The 18,279-nt window shown below is 50.7% G+C and overlaps 1 protein-coding gene across 3 annotated transcripts in view; it reads left to right on the top strand.

Moving 5' to 3' along the window:
- Nucleotides 1-18,279, top strand: part of ACTN1 (actinin alpha 1) — a 99,142-nt gene that overhangs the window by 49,573 nt on the left and 31,290 nt on the right. For all 3 annotated transcript variants that reach the window (XM_060095942.1, XM_060095943.1, XM_060095944.1), the window contains exons 2-4: nt 4,579-4,693; nt 8,690-8,809; nt 16,754-16,840. In XM_060095942.1, coding sequence (XP_059951925.1) covers nt 4,579-4,693; nt 8,690-8,809; nt 16,754-16,840 — 322 coding nt within the window. The remainder of the gene's footprint in view (nt 1-4,578; nt 4,694-8,689; nt 8,810-16,753; nt 16,841-18,279) is intronic.

The raw sequence follows: 18,279 nt of genomic DNA on the forward strand, positions 1-18,279 counted from the left end.
GCAGGTGCTGTTGTCTCTAGTTTACAGTATGAAAACTGAGGCTCAAAGAGGCCTGTGTGGCTGAAGTCACATTCTAGTGCATATGAGCTGGGGAGCAGGGAGAACATGTTCTCAAAAGCCACTTGCCTTCTCAACACATTTGAAAGGAAATATAGGGAATTCCCTGGTGGTCCAGTGGTTAGGATTCGGCGCTTCCACTGCCTGGGGCCTGGGTTTGATCCCTGGTTGGGGAACTAAGATCTTGTAAGCCACTTGGGGCAGCCAAAAAAAAAAAGGAAATATATGGATAGGATACTTGTTAAAGATATAATGGAAAGCCCTTAGAGGATTCTGTGTGAAAGCAGGACTGTGAGACCCACAGAGAAGGTAGACAAAGATGCTTCTCTCTCCATCAACTCCGTGGACCTTGGCCCAGCTCAAGTGTCCTGTACTCCCTCACCCCCTGTTGGGTTGGAGGCTGGCCTGGCCCATTTGTAACCTTGGACTACAATACTGAATAGTTAAACTCTGTGTCTCCTTAAAATCACCTTTATGCCAGATTAAACATGGGTAGATGCTTCAAGGTCAGTGAGAAGTTGAGCAGGAGTCTGGGTTCTCTGCCAGCCCCTCCCTCTCTGTCCAGGGCCTTCCGAGGCTGTGCAGTGGGGCTGGAGGTAGATGAAGTGCGGAGAGAGGCTGCTGAGAAGAGAGCTAAGCTAGCCCTCACTGTAGCTCTGGGAGCACTTCCAGCATGGTGCCCAGGCCCTTTTTCCTGGGACCTGTCTGCACACCCGAGCTCATTCTGCAACACAGTGGGTCCATGGAAGGCCCATCAGTTCCTCCTATCTCCTTAGTCAGGCAGTGAGCCACAGCAAGGATCCCCTGACGGGGCTCTTGGAGCAAGCGGAAGTTCAGATAGGGCAGGGCCTGGTTGGGGGTGAGGCAACAAGATGCCACCTGCCCTTTATTTAAATGAGGCTGGACCGTAACCCTGCTGGGGTAGCACCGCCCACCATGCTGGGGCATCTGGGCTGGAGGCCAGGGGGCCAGGGTCTCTAGCCATGGGCATCCCTTGTGGCTGTTTGCTTTTCCTCCTGCTAAGGAGCAGGTGTCCCCCTCTGTCAGAATGTGGGCGCTCAGGCTTCCAGTCTAGGGCCTGCCTGTGCCGGAGGAGAGAGCGTGGCTGTGCGGTGCACTGCGTGGAGGACCTCGCTTCTGACCCTGCTCAGGCCCCGCCAGCCTCCTCTGCTGGGGATCCACAAGGCCACGGTCAAGGTCACAGGCTTTCTGCCCCCATACCGCAACTTTAGCCCTCTCCGAATAACACTTCAGCACCTGTTCAAAGAAAAAGAGTCCCCAGACACAAGCTGTCATCTTGGGGACACAGCGCAGCACTTGGCAGGGTGGAACCCAGGACGGAGTTTAGTGGCTGGAGGCCGGGGGAAGGGTGTGGGCTGGGCGCACGGGGGGCCGAGTCCTCTGAGCCCCTTCCCCCGGAGCTTCCAGGGGAGCTAGCTTTTCTTCTCCCTCCTACCATTTATTGAGCTCGTGTTACGTGGTAGACACTTTATAAATATTTTCTAGTTAATCTGCTTGACTTTTATAGCGTGCTGTCACTATCCCTATTTTGCTGCTAAGGGACCCGAGGTTTAGGGAGGTGAGTCGGCAGGTCTCACCTGCAGACTGGTAAAGAGCGGGTCTGAGCGCTGAACCGGATCTGGTGCCCCCCCCCCCAAGTGCATGTTCTTAATCACTGAGTTACCCTTTCCTCCATGACCTGAGCTTCGAGCTGCTTGCTGGGGAGGTGCTCAGAGACCCCTTCATAGCAGCCACCTGTAGGGGCCGGGAAGGGGGCTTGGGGTTTTAACCAACTGCAGCCCCTGAGACCTCAGAGGCCGGGCTTTGTGTGGGGAGTCTTGAGCAAACACAGGTGCGTGTCAGCCTCCAGGGCTCTGGGACTGGCTTCTCCAGGAAATGGGGCTGGCTGCTTTCAACAGCCCTTTTCCTCTTGCAAAAGTGGTACCTTTTTACCCACGTGGCCTCTTCCTCCTTTCTCTCACCCCATCCCCTCTCCACGACTAGGTGGTAAACAGATTTCACAGCCCCTCCAGCTGCGGGGGTCTGGGGATTCCCACCAGGACCCCGGCTCCACTGGACCTGAAAACTATCCCTTTGAGCTGCTGGGGTGACCCACTTCCTGCCAAGTCAGCAGAAAACCCCAGGCAGAAGCTGAGTGTGGGCCTGGGAGGGAGATGAGAGCAATGTGCTGTGGAAATGCAAGATGGTGGTAAATGACCGCCCCCCCTCCATCAACGTACAGTGTGATGACACCCGGGCAGAAGTGCATATACAGGAACATGACAGCTGGGAGAGAATAAGGAACTATAAACAAATTCATATTTATTTTAAAGATTTAAAAATTCTTTAATATTTTTTACATCAAAAAATTGACAGCACAGTGAAAATAAAAACTAAGTAGCCTCTCATCCCCTGCTGGGTTTGCAATGCCAACACGAGAGGCAGGGGGCCTGGTAGATACTCTTTCTTGCCCTGCTTCATCCCCTTTCCTCTGAGCTGTCTTCCTCTTCCAGAGGGTCTCTGAGAGCGCTGTTTGGCCCATCACCCCCCTGCACTGATACCATCCAGGTGTGGTTGGATCTTCCAGGACCCTCCCACTTTGCATCGGTTCTCACTTTTACATCCACTAGAATGTCCGTTGCACAGGGCAAGGAATTTTGTTATTTTGTTCACTGCTGCGTCTACGACTCTGTGCCCCGAGACTTTAGGGTGAGTCCAGGTGTGAAGCTGACCAGTGGTCACCATGCAGTGGGATACGGGCAATGATAAGAGGGGTTGCAGGGTGCCGTGGGCTCACACATCAGCCCGATCTGGCGGGTGGCTATCAGGAAGGCTTTCTGGAGGAGGTGATATCTTAGCCCAGTCTTAGAAGAAGAGTGTGAGTTAGCCAAGCATGACATCAAGGACATTCCAGGCAGAGGAATCAGTGTATGTCCCCTGCCCACCCCCAAGCTGTGTGCCAGGCTTACGAAAGCTTTGGGACAGCACACACATCCCTCTTGTCTGTCATGGGTGTGGACTGGCCTACAGAGTGGAGCTGTGTTTGCAGGGAGGGAGAAGTACCCTGCGTTGCTGAGTTTCTGGTGAGATACGATTTAGGAATGAGGCCCAGTGTTGGAGGGGTGTCACAGTGCGGCCCCCTGTCCCCACCTCGTGTGGGCTGCTGTCTTGCCTTCTTGCTCACAGGCTCGTCAACTCTTGGTTATACGCCTACGCAGCCATTTCTTCTCCCCAGTACTCACTGCTGTGGCACTGCCCCCTTCTCCTGCCCATTTATTGCCACTTCACTTTGGAGTTCCCCAGGGCAAGAGGATGTGGGGGGGGGGTCATGAGTCTGGTGACCTTTCCGCGGAGGAGGAGTAGTTCCAGGGTGGTTGCTGCTGTTATGAGAAATAACAGTCACCATTGCCACTTTGCAGGACAGGTGGGGAGAGAGCTGGCTGGCCCTGCTGTGGGGGACTGAAGGTGGGCCCTTGAGCCCCCGTGTAGTTGAGAGCACCATCTGGGGCAGAGGAGTCTTGAGTTGCCAAGGAATAGGTTGGATCTACAGTGAGAGAGCTCTTCCCTCTGTGTGTGACAGCTGGGGAGAGACACTCGCCCAAGTTCTGTTTGGATGGGCGAGCGAAATGGAAGCGCGTGCTGTTTATTTCTCATGTTTGTTGAGTCACCCTGTTCCTTGTGTGAGCCACCAGAGGGTGCTGTTGGCACAGGATAGCTTGGCCTGCCTGATGGTCTGCTTAATACAGAGGCTTCAAGGTTGCAGCTCTCTCCCCACAGATCAGAAAATGACGGCGCTGATGGTCTTTCATTTAGTCTTCTGACAGTCCCTTTTTGAAATTCTTGCTCTTACTTTTGCACCTTAAGGTGCCTCCACCTCCCACCCCAAATACACACGCATACACCATGGGGGCACTTACTTCTCTCTCTTTATTCTGACTGCCCCTCTGAACTCTGTCCCCAACAAAACGGATTAATCTTCCTTTAGCTAGCTGCCAAGTGGACAAGGATTTAATAAACTTATTTACCCTAAGGTGTTAATGAGGCTCAATACCTTACCCCTGGGGTACTCGACCTTGTAACTGTGAAGATCGAAACTAAGCCTTATAATCTAAGAGGTGAACGGCTAAGAATGGAATTGTGCCACTTCTCAGTGTGGGTGGGGATGATGTTTTGGGAAGAAGGTTGGGAGGGGAGCTGTTAAAGGAAGGTGCTGCTTTGTCCATCCCACTGGTGCCCACCCACGTCACTGGCCCTGCAGGGCGACCCCTCAGCTGTTGCCCTGCGGTGAGGTGAAGGAGACTGCAGAACAGCCACGCTGAGAGGTTTTATGGCCTCTGCTGAGTGGGTTTCTCACCCTTTATGGTTAGATGTCTTGACCAACAAGGATGACACCACCAGCCTGCCCAACACCTTATACAGAACAACTGGAAAAAGGGCGTGAGACGGACGGGTCCTCAGGGCCTCAGAGACCATGCGGCTTGTGGGAGAGACTGACCACTTGCTCTTCTTCCCTTTGCGCAGACGTTTACAGCATGGTGCAACTCCCACCTCCGGAAGGCAGGGACGCAGATCGAGAACATCGAGGAGGACTTCCGGGATGGCCTGAAGCTGATGCTGCTGCTGGAGGTCATCTCAGGTGAGCTGGACCACTGGCCTTGGGAGAGAGCCAGAGCAGAGGTGAGGTGATGCCAGATGGGTGGGGCCACCATGGCCCAGGATCAGGCACTGCCCACTGGGTTCTGCCACTTTGGGAATGCTGCCCCGACACCTCTGCGTCTGCTCTGTCCTTGGTTATGGCTAGCTTTGGGTGTCTTGAAAAAAGTTGGGGGTGACGTATGACTTCAGACAAGGAGACTGAGTTTGGTCCTGCCTCTGCTACCGGCCATCTGTGTGCCCTCGGCCAAGTCGCTGCCTTTCTGCCTCAGCATCCTCATTTGCTTGAAGAGGGGTTTGAAGGATGGTCTCTGAGGTCTCTTCTCCAAATACTAGGATTCTGTGGTCAAGAAAGCAACCGTGGCTGACCATCTCCAAACACTGGCTCCACTGCTACCTAGCTACCTATATCCAGGTGATCCCAGTCCCTTATCCAGCCCCCAGCTTGGAATTTGGGTGTCCAGATATCTGGAGGGACAGCTCCTCTCCAATGCATATCTCCTTTTTCTTATGAATACCTTTCCTCCACCATCCCTTAAAGGTTGGAGGTCCCGAGATTCTAGCCTTGGCTTCTGCACTGGAGGATCTTGGCTGCTTTCTTCACGTTACCTTCCACCTTGCCGCCAGTCCTAGGCTAGTCTCAGTCCAACCTTCTCACTGGAGCCTCCTTTTCAATACTGAATCGCACTGGGCATCTTCCCCCACGTGTGCCCCAGGGTTCAATGCCTTTGCTCTTTGGCATTCAAGTTTCATTCATTCTGTTGCCTTCTATTATCCTTCTTTTACCTCTGCTACCTCACGGTGTCAGTGTGCCTGCGTCAGCTGTCACCTAGATAATGTCCAGAGGCCTTTGACCCCTCCTCCCAGCTTTTCCCTTCCCACCGCCCTCCGTTACCATCCAACGGCCCATATATGGTCGCACTCTTCCCTGCTTGAAACTTTTCATTGCCTCTCTGGGGCTTTGCGCCTGCAGCCCACATTCCTTAGCATAGCTAGCAGGATCCTTCATGAGCTGGCACCTGCTTTGTTTTCAACTAACTATTCCCCAAAATGTGTCAGACTTCAGACCCTCTGCCACATGGGGGCACACGCAGTCCTCCCCAGATGGCACGCTCTCTGTTTTCTGTGCTTTTGCACAGGCTCCAACCGCCTTCCCCCACTCCCCAATACTTGAAAATATTTTCATTGCAGGTGAAATCTGTGGGGTGGGGTGGGGGGGGTGTGTGTGTGGTAAGATATATGTAACATAAAATTTACCATTTTGATCATTTTTAAATGTACACAGAGGGGTTAAGTACATTCACATGGTTGTGCAACCATCACCACCATCCATCTCCAGACTTTTTCAGCATTCCACACTGTGGCTCCATACCGTTCAATGCCAACTCCCCATTCCCTTCTCCCCCACCTCAGCCCCTGCCCACCACCATTCTGCTTTCTGTCTCTGTGAACTTGATTCACAGATTCTGTTCTAGGTTCCTCGTATTAGTGGAATCATATAGTATTTGTCCTTTTGTGACTGGCTTATTTCATTTAGCATAATGTCCTCATAGTTCCTCCATGAAGTAGCATGTATGAGAATTCCCTTCCTTTTTAAGGCCAAGTAATATTCCATCGTGTATATATATCCCACATTTTGTTTATTCAGTCATCTGTCAATTCACACTTGAGTCATTTCCACCTTTTGGCTATTGTGAATAATGCCGCTAAGAACATGGTGTACAGATATCTGTTCAAGTCTGTACTTTCAGTTCTCTTGCGTATGTACCCAGAAGTGGAATTGCTGGGTCCTAGAGTAATTCTATATTTAATTTTTTTAGGAACTGCCATATGTTTTCCTCCGCTTTTTAGAGTGTCTTTCCCGACCTCTCTTCCAACATTTCTGAGTTTAAACAAACCTGGCATTGTTCTTTTTCATTTTTCAAAACTCAGCTTAGGTGTTTCCTCCAGGAAGGCTTCTCTGACTACCACTGCCCCCCACCCCCCACCCCCACTCGTGTTCTGAGTGGCTGCCCTCCTCTGGGCTCCTAGAACAGGCCGTTGATTACTCTAGTGTGTCATTTGCCATGCAGCAGGACCATTTTTGGCTCATGTGTTTTCTCCCCACTGCACACTGAGCCCCTTGGGGTGGGGACAGTCTCATCTGTATCCCAAGTGCTTAGACCTGTACTTGGCACATAGGTGATGCTCAACAAATATTAGAGTGACTGACTGCCCGCTGGGCTTTTCCGCATACCCACCAGGGGCTCTCACTGAACGGGCCGACCTGTGCACATCTGTGGGGCGGGGAGAGATTGAGTCACCGAGATGTTGCCTTTTCCTCCTTGAGCGTTTCTGGAGGTGGGTAGGATAACAGGGGAAGGAAGAGGGTGCTCCCTGCAGAGGTCCTCTGAGTGTGGTCCCTGGACCACCCAGCAGAGTCAGCAGGACTGCTTGGCCACATGCAGATTCCCAGCCCACACCCCAGACCTCCTAAATCAGAAACTCAGGAAGCAGGGGAAGGGGACTGGACGTCTGCAGTTAGCAGGTCCTCCTGGTGGTTTTGTGCTGATTGAAGTCCCAGAACCGCTATCCTTGCTACCTCCACTGTCTTGGAGAAGCCCCGTTCCAGCCAGTGTACGTGGCTGGCGGGCTGGCTGGCGAGCTCGGGCTTAGCAGGACCTAAGGTCTGGGGCTCTAGCGGGAGCAGCCTTCCGGGGGCACGAGGGGCTGCCTCCATCCATCCTATCGGAAGGGAGCCCTGCGGCATCTCATCTGCTCAGGAGGGCGGTAGGGTACCTTGCCAGAGAGGGGAGCAGTGGCCACAGCCTTGGGAAAGCCGTGAGCGGAAAGTCTTGATTTAATAATAAAAACCTAGCTGTGCTTCCCTGGAAGCTGCCAGGCCAAATGACATCTGTGGCCAGAATTCTGTTCTCTAGAAGCTGGGGGGCCCCCTGGGGAGTTGGGAGGCCCCCCCCCGGAGAAGTGCCGCTCTGACAGGGTGGGCATGGCCCAGCATCAGGGCCACCCTGCCCCTCGAGGTCTCTCAGCCAGACTGTCGATGTGCTCGGAAGGGAGCAGGGAGGGCACTGCTGGGCTGGGCCGGAGACCGTGGCAGGTGCAAGGGTCCCAGGTCCTAGGATGGTGGTTCTCAGCCTTTTAGCGTCCCTGACCTCTTAGAGACTCTGAACGCTGTGCGCCCCTTCCCCTGATATGGGCACACATGTTGTACATACGCATTTTTCAGATGGTTTCAGGAGGTCCCTGGACACCTCTGGTCTGTGCTCTTAACAGGGTGTTTGGAGAACCTGCTCCTCAACGCCTGTTTCCCGGCAGCTTCTGACCGAAAAGCCTGAGCAGCAGGGGCTCCCCTGTGGAAGCTGGAGGTGTGTGGTGGGGTGGAGGAGTGACTGCTGAGTGACGGTGGGGGGTTGACTCCGAGCTGAGCTGAGGGTACCCCTGGGAGGCAGTAACTGGACAAGAGCAGCGGTGCTCAAATGAGAGAGGACCCTGGCAGCGCACAGGGAACTCTTCCAGAATACTCTAGAGCGACCCAGACACTCTCCCAGGCCAAAACGGTCTAGGTTAGGAGTTCGGGGCCTTTGCATATGCTGTTCCTTCTGCCTTGGTCACCATTCCCTGCAGTCTGGGCCTGGCTGCCTCCCACTCAGAGGCCTCCCCTGACCACCTCACAACTCTTTCGCCCTCCTACCTGCCCTCCTCTGCTGTCTGTTTTAAAGCATTTATTTTAAGCATTTACCCTTCTGGCTATTTGTTCATTGTGTGTTTCTCTGATGAAGAGCTGTCTCTCCTCCTGGACCATAAGTACATGAAGGCAGCAAACTGTTCTGTTCACCCCCACATTCCCAGCACACAGCCAAGTCTTTGGCATATGTTAGGGGCTTAATACAGACTTGTTGAGTGGCTGCAAGCAGTTTAGACCTGAGAAGTAGGAGAATAGCATCTCACTTCCTGTTCCTCCCTCTCTGTCTGTGTTCAGGTGAACGCTTGGCCAAGCCGGAGAGAGGCAAAATGAGGGTGCACAAGATCTCCAATGTCAACAAGGCCCTGGACTTCATAGCCAGCAAGGGGGTCAAGCTGGTGTCCATAGGAGCTGAAGGTGAGTAAGGCCTGCCCCTGGTTGCCCACTGGAGTTGGATTCTCCCCACCCCCCAACTTCCTGGTTCTTTTGGCCTTTTCCAGCCTGACTCCTAGACCCACTCCTTTGTCCCACCCACTTCTAGACGTCCCTGGGGGCATTTGGAAGTGGGGCTCCCAGCACCTCCATCTGGTCGACCCCGTGGATCCTTCATGTAAAAACAGCACTTTCATCCAATCTCAGCACCTTGGCAACCCCTCCGCTGAATCCTAGCGCTGTGGGATATACCTGTGTGGAATGCCACCCTCCCTCTTCCACAGGCCTGGCTGCGCTGCGCTGTCCCAAGCAGAGAGTTCTGTGGTCTGGGGAGAGTGTGCAGACACTGGCTGGGTGGAGGCAGCCCCCTGCAGGATGGCTGTCTACATGCCTTTAGGAACATTTTTAATAACATTTCCCTGCAGAGCAGCTTCTTGACGCTTTGCCCTTTACTTAAAAAAAAAATTGTTTATACACCTGAAACTAACACAAGATTGTAAATCAACTTTACTTCAATTTAAAAAAATTGTTTAAAGCTCAGTCTAAACCATTATTAGCATGTTCTCTTTTTTTTATTTTTTAAAATTTTTTTGCAGTATGCAGGCCTCTCACTGTTGTGGCCTCTCCCGTTGCGGAGCACAGGCTCTGGACACACAGGCTCAGCGGCCATGGCTCACGGGCCCAGCTGCTCCACGGCATGTGGGATCTTCCCGGACCGGGGCACGAACCCATGTTCCCTGCGTTGGCAGGTGGACTCTCAACCACTGCGCCACCAGGGAAGCCCTATTAGCATGTTCTCAATGGTTAAAAGGAGGTTGCACAATTTTTTGTGTGCACTGTAATGGTTCTGAAGGATTTAGGGAGGGTCGTGAGGTGATTAGAATAAAATACCATAACTAGGCCCCATCAGGACTGTGTCCCATGGATTCTGCAATGGATTGGGCATCTGCTGTGTGGTGCCAGAGATCAAAAGGTGAGTAAGACACCATCTCCATTCATTCATTCCTTCCTTGTAGATATAACCCTGGCTGTGATTACTGATCACTCGCTCTGCAGCAGGTACTGTGCTGAAGCCCTTTGCACCAGTGATCTCATTTCACCCTCACCAGCTCTATGAGGTGGCTCTAATTATTATCCCCATTTTACAATAGGAAAATACATGCCTGGCGAGATTAACTTGTCCCAAGTCCCATCATCAGCAAGTGGTAAAGCCAGAACTCAAATTCAGGTCTGCGTGATTCCAGAGAAATACCCCAGAGGGTGGCCTTTCCTTGCAGAGGCTGGAGGGTCTTGCTTCAGTAGATCCATAGGAGCTGATCTCTTCTCTGGTTGATGGCTTTAAAGTCCTCCTCTTTTTTTCTGGAAATTGAGGGATTTGATGTATCAACATCAAACTGAGAAACTTGAGCACAGCGGTTGGCAGACTACAGTCCATGGGGTCCAACCTGGCTGACCTGGGTTTTTGTAAATATTGGAACACGGCCATACCCATTTGTTTACATATTATTGGCTGCTTTCCTGCTACAGGCGGAATTGAATAGTTGCGACAGAGACCATATGGCCTGCAAAGCCGAAAATATTTCCTATCAGGCCCTTTACAGGAAAAGCTTGCTGACCGCTGCCTTACCAGGGACTCAAGCTAGTACTTGAGGCCATCACGGGTGGTGCCTTATGACATCCCATCCCCTCAGCTGTGAGGAAGAGATCACGTCTTCTACATCCTTGTGGCCCCAGCTCCTAGCAGCACGTTGCACACAGTCAGTGCTCAGTAAATGTTCGAAGGACTTGTGCGTAGCAGGATACTTCGCTTTGTGAGTGGGAAAATAATCGCTGCCTGTTCAGAAGAAAAGAATAGTTTGTTCTCTTAGGGAGGAATCAAGACTTGGCAGAAAAAGTTTCAACCAAGCAGGTTTGGGAAGCCAAAGAAATTGCCACTGAGGTCGTCTGGTACAAGCTCAGGTGCTCACTGGGACAGGGAAGTAGAGGACGTATGGTGTGGGCTGGGGTGAGCGGTAGGGATGAGTGGGGAGAAGAGGGCAGAACATGTCCTTCTAAGCAGGGCAGCTGCCATGTAGATCTAGCCAGTCGTTGCTGTGTGGGAATACTCATCAAGCATTGCTAGATCTTCCAATTTTTCAAAAGAAGCCAGAAATCCAGACTTTTAGAAAGGAAAATTTAACAACTACCTAAAAAGACATATTTGTAAAGACTCTGAATACCAAAGGGGAGGAAGAAAGGAGAAGATGGGCGAGAATAGCACCTGCTGAGTTCCAGATCTGTGGCTGACTAGACAGGATACTTTAACAGGCTTGTCATGTCACCAGCCACATTTTACAGTCAAGGAAACTGAGGCTCGAAGAAGTTGATGGAATGGAAGTGTGTAGTACAGGCTCTGGGCCGGACTGCTTCCATATGGCGGAGCCCAGTAAACCCCGGGGGTTTGGGCTCTGGAGCTGAGGTCTGAAGCTCTCTCATCACCCCAAGGCTTTGCTGCCTCCTCTGCAGGGGCCCAAGACAGAAATGTCACGTCTGATTTTCCTCAGCTCTGAAGTGGCAGGTCAAGCTGGCTGTCTTGTCTCAACAGAGGGGTAAGGAGCAAAGACTGACATGGGTGTAAACGCTCACGACCCCCCTCTAATCTCTGGGGAGTCACCTAACCTAGCTGGCCAGAGTTTTCTAGCTCCTTTGGCACAAGCCTTGCTTCTCAAAAGATTTCTAAAGCCTCCTTAAAATGAGACATTCCCTACCTTCTTGCTGCCTTTAGGCCAAGGCTTCCCTCTTTGAGATCCTCGCTCCCGTTTCAAGCTGAAATAATAACCTATACAGGAAAAGAATCTGAAAGAGAATGAATATATGTATATGTATAACTGAATCACTTTGGGATACACCTGAAACTAACACAACATTGCAAATCAACTATACTCCAATAAATTTAAAAAAAGAAAACAAAAAAAGCTGAGCACCAAGATCATGCCAGGACGGCCACTCTGTTGAGCCAGGAAACTGGATGAGGCCCTGAATGGGTTTTGTTTATTTTAATGAAGTGAAGTTTACTGCTGTAGACTATAAAAGGCAGTGGAATGGATCACCTGGAAGGAGCCCTCTTGGGGTTGGGGTGTGGGAGACGTTGCCAGTTGTCCTGGCTGGGGTGCCCTGGGGACCAGGCCCAGCCCAGGTGAAAGGCCCCAGATCTTTGAAGGGTTATCACGTGGGGCAAGGTCTCGACTCTGGCTGACTCTGACGTGCAGAACCAGGCCCGGAAGGGAGACCCTGTGGGCAGGCTGACTGTGGATAACATACAGAACCTTAGGGGATGCAGTGGGTGCTCTGGGAAAGGCACGGGTTCCCTGCCCCCAGAGATGGAGGCCAGAGGCAAGAAGCATCCACACCGCGGCAGGGGTTAGAATAGATCCTTAGGATTTCTTGTGTGATACTTGATTCTAGAATGTCTAGACTTGACGTGGGTGAGTGGTGGGATTTAACCAGATGAGAGCACCTGAGGATTTTTTCTTTTACAATCTTGAGGCAGGGAAAGCTTGATGGCTTTGGGTGCTAGAGCCTGGGTATGGGCTCGATGATTTAGCATCTGTCCTTAGGATGGAGGGGGCGGCGGGTACAGTAGCTAAACCCAATGGTCTTGGGAGGTGGTGACCCCCAGGGTTCTAGTTTCTATCACGTGGAGTTCCTTCGGCATCATTCATTCCACCATCTGAGTACTGCTCAGGTGACTGCCTCCCTGGACTGGGGCCAGGGGACAGGCAGGTTCTGAGTAAAAGCAGGATGTGAACAGCTTCACAGGTAGCTGTGGTCTAGGAATGGCTTCTTCCCACATCCACAGCGACACTGTGTTTTTGGTTTGGTTTGGTTTTTTAAAGATTTTTTTGATGTGGGCCATTTTTAAAGTCCTTATTGAATTTGTTATGATATTGCTTCTGTTTTATGTTTTGGTTTTTTGGCCACGAGCCATGTGGGATCTTAGCTCCCCAACCAGAGAGCGAACCCACACCCTCTGCATTGGAAGGCGAAGTCTTAACCACTGGACTGCCAGGGAAGTCCCAGACATTGTTTATCTAGCATCATGGTTTTTCCCCCAGGGGCCTGGTTGTGGCCTTGGAACCCTTCTTTTGGACCCAGCATTTTAGGCCATATAGATGCCTGTGAGATGGGCAGCCTTACTCCAAACACAGAGATGCCTGGGGAAAGGATCTACCGTTCTCGGGACCAGGGCAGGAGAGCCCTCTGGGGAGGGTTACACTCTGAGGGTGTGTGGGGAATCAGGTGGGCACTGGGGATGGGTGGTACATGGGCTGTTAACTGTACACACACCACTCTCTTTGCCTGTCCTGGGCCCCTCTGTTTTCTGGAGTGAAACTGCTTCTTTGGTAGGAGTTAGAGTTCAGTAAGCAACACCCCCAGGGCTTGGGTGTTTCTGTGGAAGGAGCAGAGACGTAAATAGGCAAGACCCAGAGAAGAAGCTGCCTTGTCTTCCTTGGTGCTGGGAGGACACTGAGCTCAAGGCCAGCAGGAGGCTGGGATATTTTGATCTTCACAAATGGGGCAGCTGTGGGGGGGGGACACTGGCCCCAAGTCATTAAAAACTTGTGAACATAATTTTTAATTATGCTCTAATTGTCTATTTGGTGAGCACAGCTGTGCTCTGTTCCAGACCTGGGTCTGGTCCTGGAAGAGCCTGAGTGCTCTTATGTTCTCTGCCCGCTCGCCCGCCTGTGATTAGTGTCCTCCAGTGTCCTATTCATTCATTCATTCATTTGTTCATTCATTCAACAGATGTTGATGGAGGGCCTTTTCTGTGTCAGGGACAATGCTGGGCTCTTAAGCAGTGATGCAAAACAAAAAATCTTTACCCTCAGGGAGCTTACGTTCTAGAAGAGGGAGAAAGAAAATATATAAGTCAGTTGTAGAAAAGTAAAGTGGGAGGTCCAGGAAGGGCTCAGTGAGAAGATGAAGGGTGAGTGGAACCAGGAGGGAGGTGGGGGGTATCCCAGGACGGGGGAGAGCTGCGGGGAGGCCGTGTGACTGGAGGGGTAGAGGGAGGAGGGGTCCCAGAGGCCCCACCAGCCACTGCCTTTGGCTTCCAGTGGAGGTTTTGAGCCAAGGGGTGACAAGTCTGGGGATTTGCTCAGTCATGCCTTGTACTTTGCACCTTCACAGGGTTTCCAGTGTGTGGTCATGATAAATACCCTGGCAGCAAGCGCCTTCACACAGCAACCTTACTCTGTATTTCACTCCACTGGCTGGGGCTAGAGAGAGAATTTTTCTCTCAATAAATTGAGCAACTTCAAGATGCTTGCTCCCTATTGCCACATTATTTCCCAGAAAGGTGTTTTTTGTTTTTTTGTTTTTTTAAAAACTTTTAGCCACAATATGGTAGCCTTATTACCATCCTGGTGTGTGTTCGCTTGTTTTTCAACTTTGCTAATTTAATAGCTGGGAGATGGTATCTTATATCTTTAATTCCAAGTGAGATTGACATTCTTACAAATTGGTTATTTGTATTTCGTGTTTTGTGAAGTGTATTCATGTCTTTTGCCTACTTATGTATTATGAATTTAGACTTTTCTCTTATCGATTTATATAAACACTTTGAACGTTACAGATGCAAAACCATTGGGAGTCACAAATGAAAGGGCATTTTTAAAATATCAAACTTTTAGGAACTGGTTCTTTTTTTTTTTAAATTAATTTTCATTGGAGTATAGTTGCTTTACAAGGAACTGATTCTTTTTTTTGTGTGTGTGATAAGCGGGACTCTCACTGCTGTGGCCTCTCCCGTTGCAGAGCACAGGCTCTGGACGCACGGGCTCAGTGGCCATGGCTCACGGGCCCAGCCGCTCCGCGGCATGTGGGATCTTCCCGGACTGGGGCACGAACCCGTGTCCCCCACATCGGCAGGCGGACTCTCAACCACTGCGCCACCAGGGAAGCCCCAGGAACTGATTCTCGACTGATTAACTGACTCCACTCCCGCTCCCCGCAAGCCTGCCCTGCAAAGTGCAGCCGGCTGTTTCAGTTATTAAGGAGGATGGTCGTATGCTGCTACATCTCTCTGTCTCTCTAACCCAGGTTCTCCAACTCGGATCATTGTCCTGCGGATGCCTAGGGTTCTGGGAAGGGCATTCAAACCCCCTTCTTTACAGGAAGAGTCACATCCTGTCCCATGTCCAAAGTGGACACTGTGCTTCCTTTACTCAGCACCCTGATGCAGGCTCAGCAGAGTTACCCACTGTCCCCACCAGAAGCTGCTGTGGCCAGGCATCACTGCTCAGTGCCTTTACCTTGCATGCAATTTTGCCCTCCCTTTTGAGGAAGGGGATGAGATCTTAATTACCTTAGTGGAATCCACTCTTGTTTAAGGGGTTTGTTTTGTGGGAAGCAAACCCAAGTGGATGTGGGCTCAGGGAATTAGGAGTCCCTGGAAGTTGCCCCTTCTTATGGTTTTGTTGGGTCTCCCCTAAAGCTAGTGTTGCAGGTAGGAAAAAATGAGATATTCTTTGGATGCCTGAGTCTTAACTGAGAGTACCTCACCATGGGGCCAGGTTACCATCTCCTGGCCCGGAAGCAGGTGAGGGTAAGGAGTCTGTATTTGATTGTTACCCTTCTCAACCCCCAAGACTATAAATAACTCCATGTCTTAGGCTCCTTAAAGACAGGGCTTATTTATCTTTGTATTCCCTGCCTTTGAGTCTGGTACAGAAAAAAAAAATTACTTCATAGAATTTATAACATTTTTTAAAAAGTCTAGAAAGTGCTGCTTAGACTGAATTTAGTGGGGTATCTCTTTTTTTTTTAAAGATAGATTTTATTCATTAAAAAATTTTTTATTTATTTTTAGCTGCGTTGGGTCTTCGTTGCTGTGAGCAGGCTTTCTCTAGCTGCAGCGAGCGGGGGCTACTCTTCGTTGCGGTGTGTGGCCTTCTCATTGCGGTGGCTTCTCGTTGCGGAGCACGGGCTCTAGGCACGCGGGCTTCAGTAGTTGTGGCTCGCGGGCTCTAGAGCGCAGGCTCAGTAGTTGTGGTGCACGGGCTTAGTTGCTCCACGGCATGTGGGCTCTTCCCAGACCAGGGCTCGAACCCGCGTCCCTTGCATTGGCAGGTGGATTCTTAACCACTGTGCCACCAGGGAAACCCATAGTGGGGTACCTCTTAATTGTGATCTTGAAGCTGTTGTTTGTTTTTTATTAAAAAATACCCAGCTGGGCTTCCCTGGTGGCGCAGTGGTTGAGAGTCCGCCTGCCGATGCAGGGGACATGGGCTCGTACCCCGGTCCGGGAAGATCCCACATGCCGCGGAGCAGCTGGGCCCGTGAGCCATGGCCGCTGAGCCTGCGTGTCCAGAGCCTGTGCTCCGCAACGGGAGAGGCTGCAGCAGTGAGAGGCCCGCGTACCGCAAAAAAAAAAAAAAAAAAAAATACCCAGCTAGTGGCATCATGAACTTGATTTGTGAGTTAGTGGATCCTTTCAGTGGCAGTTTATAAACCTTTGTCAGGTTGGTTAATGTTGCCTGAACTGGCTTTCCAGCTGTGGATGCCTGTTTTGAGAGCTGTGCTTGCCCAGAGGTCCTCAGCTCACAGAGGTGCCAGGACATTTGTGATGGTATAGAAATTCTCTCCTTCTTCTCTGTTAGGCTGGTGGGCACCACTCAGGGTTTAAGACACCCCCTTCTCTGTTGCCTTTCCTGTTGTACCCAGTCGAATTGACCACTCTCCTGGTGCTCCCAAGACACCCCCAAGTAGACTTCCTTCCTGACACCTGTGACGTGTAATTGCACTAATTTTTAGACTTCCCTCTAGAAGTGGAGTGTGTAGTCGTTGACTTCCTAAGTGGCACATGGAGTGACATGGGCACTCAGGGAGTGTGAACTCTGTCCCTGCTGAGACCCTTCTTAATGTGTCCTACTGCTGTTTCTGTAGAAATCGTGGATGGGAACGTGAAAATGACCCTGGGCATGATCTGGACCATCATCCTCCGCTTTGCCATCCAGGACATCTCCGTGGAAGGTAGGTCTTCTGCCCTGTTCCATGCCATCCCCAGGCTTCCACCTCTCCCGTGCCTTCACCATCATGTCTTCCTCCCTGATCCCCAGGGCAACAGGGCCTTGATCACGGGCCACATCCTGGGCCGCTTACCCATCGCTGGCATCTGTGCTCTCTCCTAGTCTACAGGGAAGTAAGAACTGTTTGGAGTGCTGGTCCCCATAGATGTGTTGGCCCCAGGGAAACCCCTCACTTTGAGAAGGCCCAAGGTTGCTGTGGGGAAGTGTATTGGAAACACCCCACCTGGCTCTTGGGTTGTTAAATCTGAAAGGGTAGGGGAATAGCAGTCAGGAGGGAGTGACAGGAGGGTGAGCCGACACCAGGTCCTCCACTTTGCTCCCATAGCACCCTCTGGTGGCCACCTTTTAGATCTGCAAGGGGCCACCATGGTCTGGGGCAGTGAATCTCTCTAAACTTTTTTTTTTTTTTTTTGCGGTACGCGGGCCTCTCCCGTTGCGAAGCACAGGCTCCGGTCGCGTAGGCTCAGCGGCCATGGCTCACGGGCCCAGCCACTCCGCGGCATGTGGGATCTTCCCGGATTGGGGCACGAACCTGTGTCCCCTGCATTGGCAGGCAGACTCTCAACCACTGCGCCACCAGGGAAGCCCCTCTCTAAACTTTTGATTTCACACTCCAGCAGTTTTTGAGCTTTATGTCTGATACGTGTGTATTTATTTTGCACTAAATTATATGCATGTATTTCTATGCATATTACAAAACACACCAAACCAAATTTTTAAAAGATGAGGTGGAGATATTTTAAAAATATTTTTTATTCATTTTAATGGCCTAGAAATCAAATCTTGAAAAGATTTTTGTTCAGAATAATTTTTAATGAGAACAATGTGGATTAAATTGCTTTGTTATGGAAATCTTGGTTTGACGCTTGGTGATACAGCAATGTGAAATTCTAAGTTTGGTTTATAGATACCTGGTATTTAGGGCTGAAGTGGTTAAAAAGATACCCACAGTAGTCACTTAGGTCATGGTGCTTGTTAGTGATAATAGATATAAATCTGATTTTCAAATAGCTTTCTTGATGAGTTTATTCTTTTGGGTAGACATCTTGTCAGTTCTGATTAAATCGTTGTTTTTTCATCTTGTAATGTGACTGACAAAGAGCTTGAACTAAAAGCAGAAGCGTTAGCTTTGCTGATTTTTTAGTCGTTTTCTTGTGCTTGAATTATTATATTATCTTTGCAGGAATTGTTTAACATCACTTTAAAGTCCATTTTGTGAATCAAAAGTAAATGAGATCATCCACAAACCCACTTTACTGAGTACTATAACCTGCAATTCACAGCCTTGAACACATGGGGGCGGTGCGGTTTGCAGCCATTCTGGGCTGGGAGCTTCTGGGGTCCTCTCAGATACCTGCCCTATCTTACTGACACATGTCTGCT

Source organism: Mesoplodon densirostris, chromosome 4, assembly GCF_025265405.1.
Source record: "Mesoplodon densirostris isolate mMesDen1 chromosome 4, mMesDen1 primary haplotype, whole genome shotgun sequence".
NCBI classification, from domain to species: Eukaryota; Metazoa; Chordata; class Mammalia; order Artiodactyla; family Ziphiidae; genus Mesoplodon; species Mesoplodon densirostris.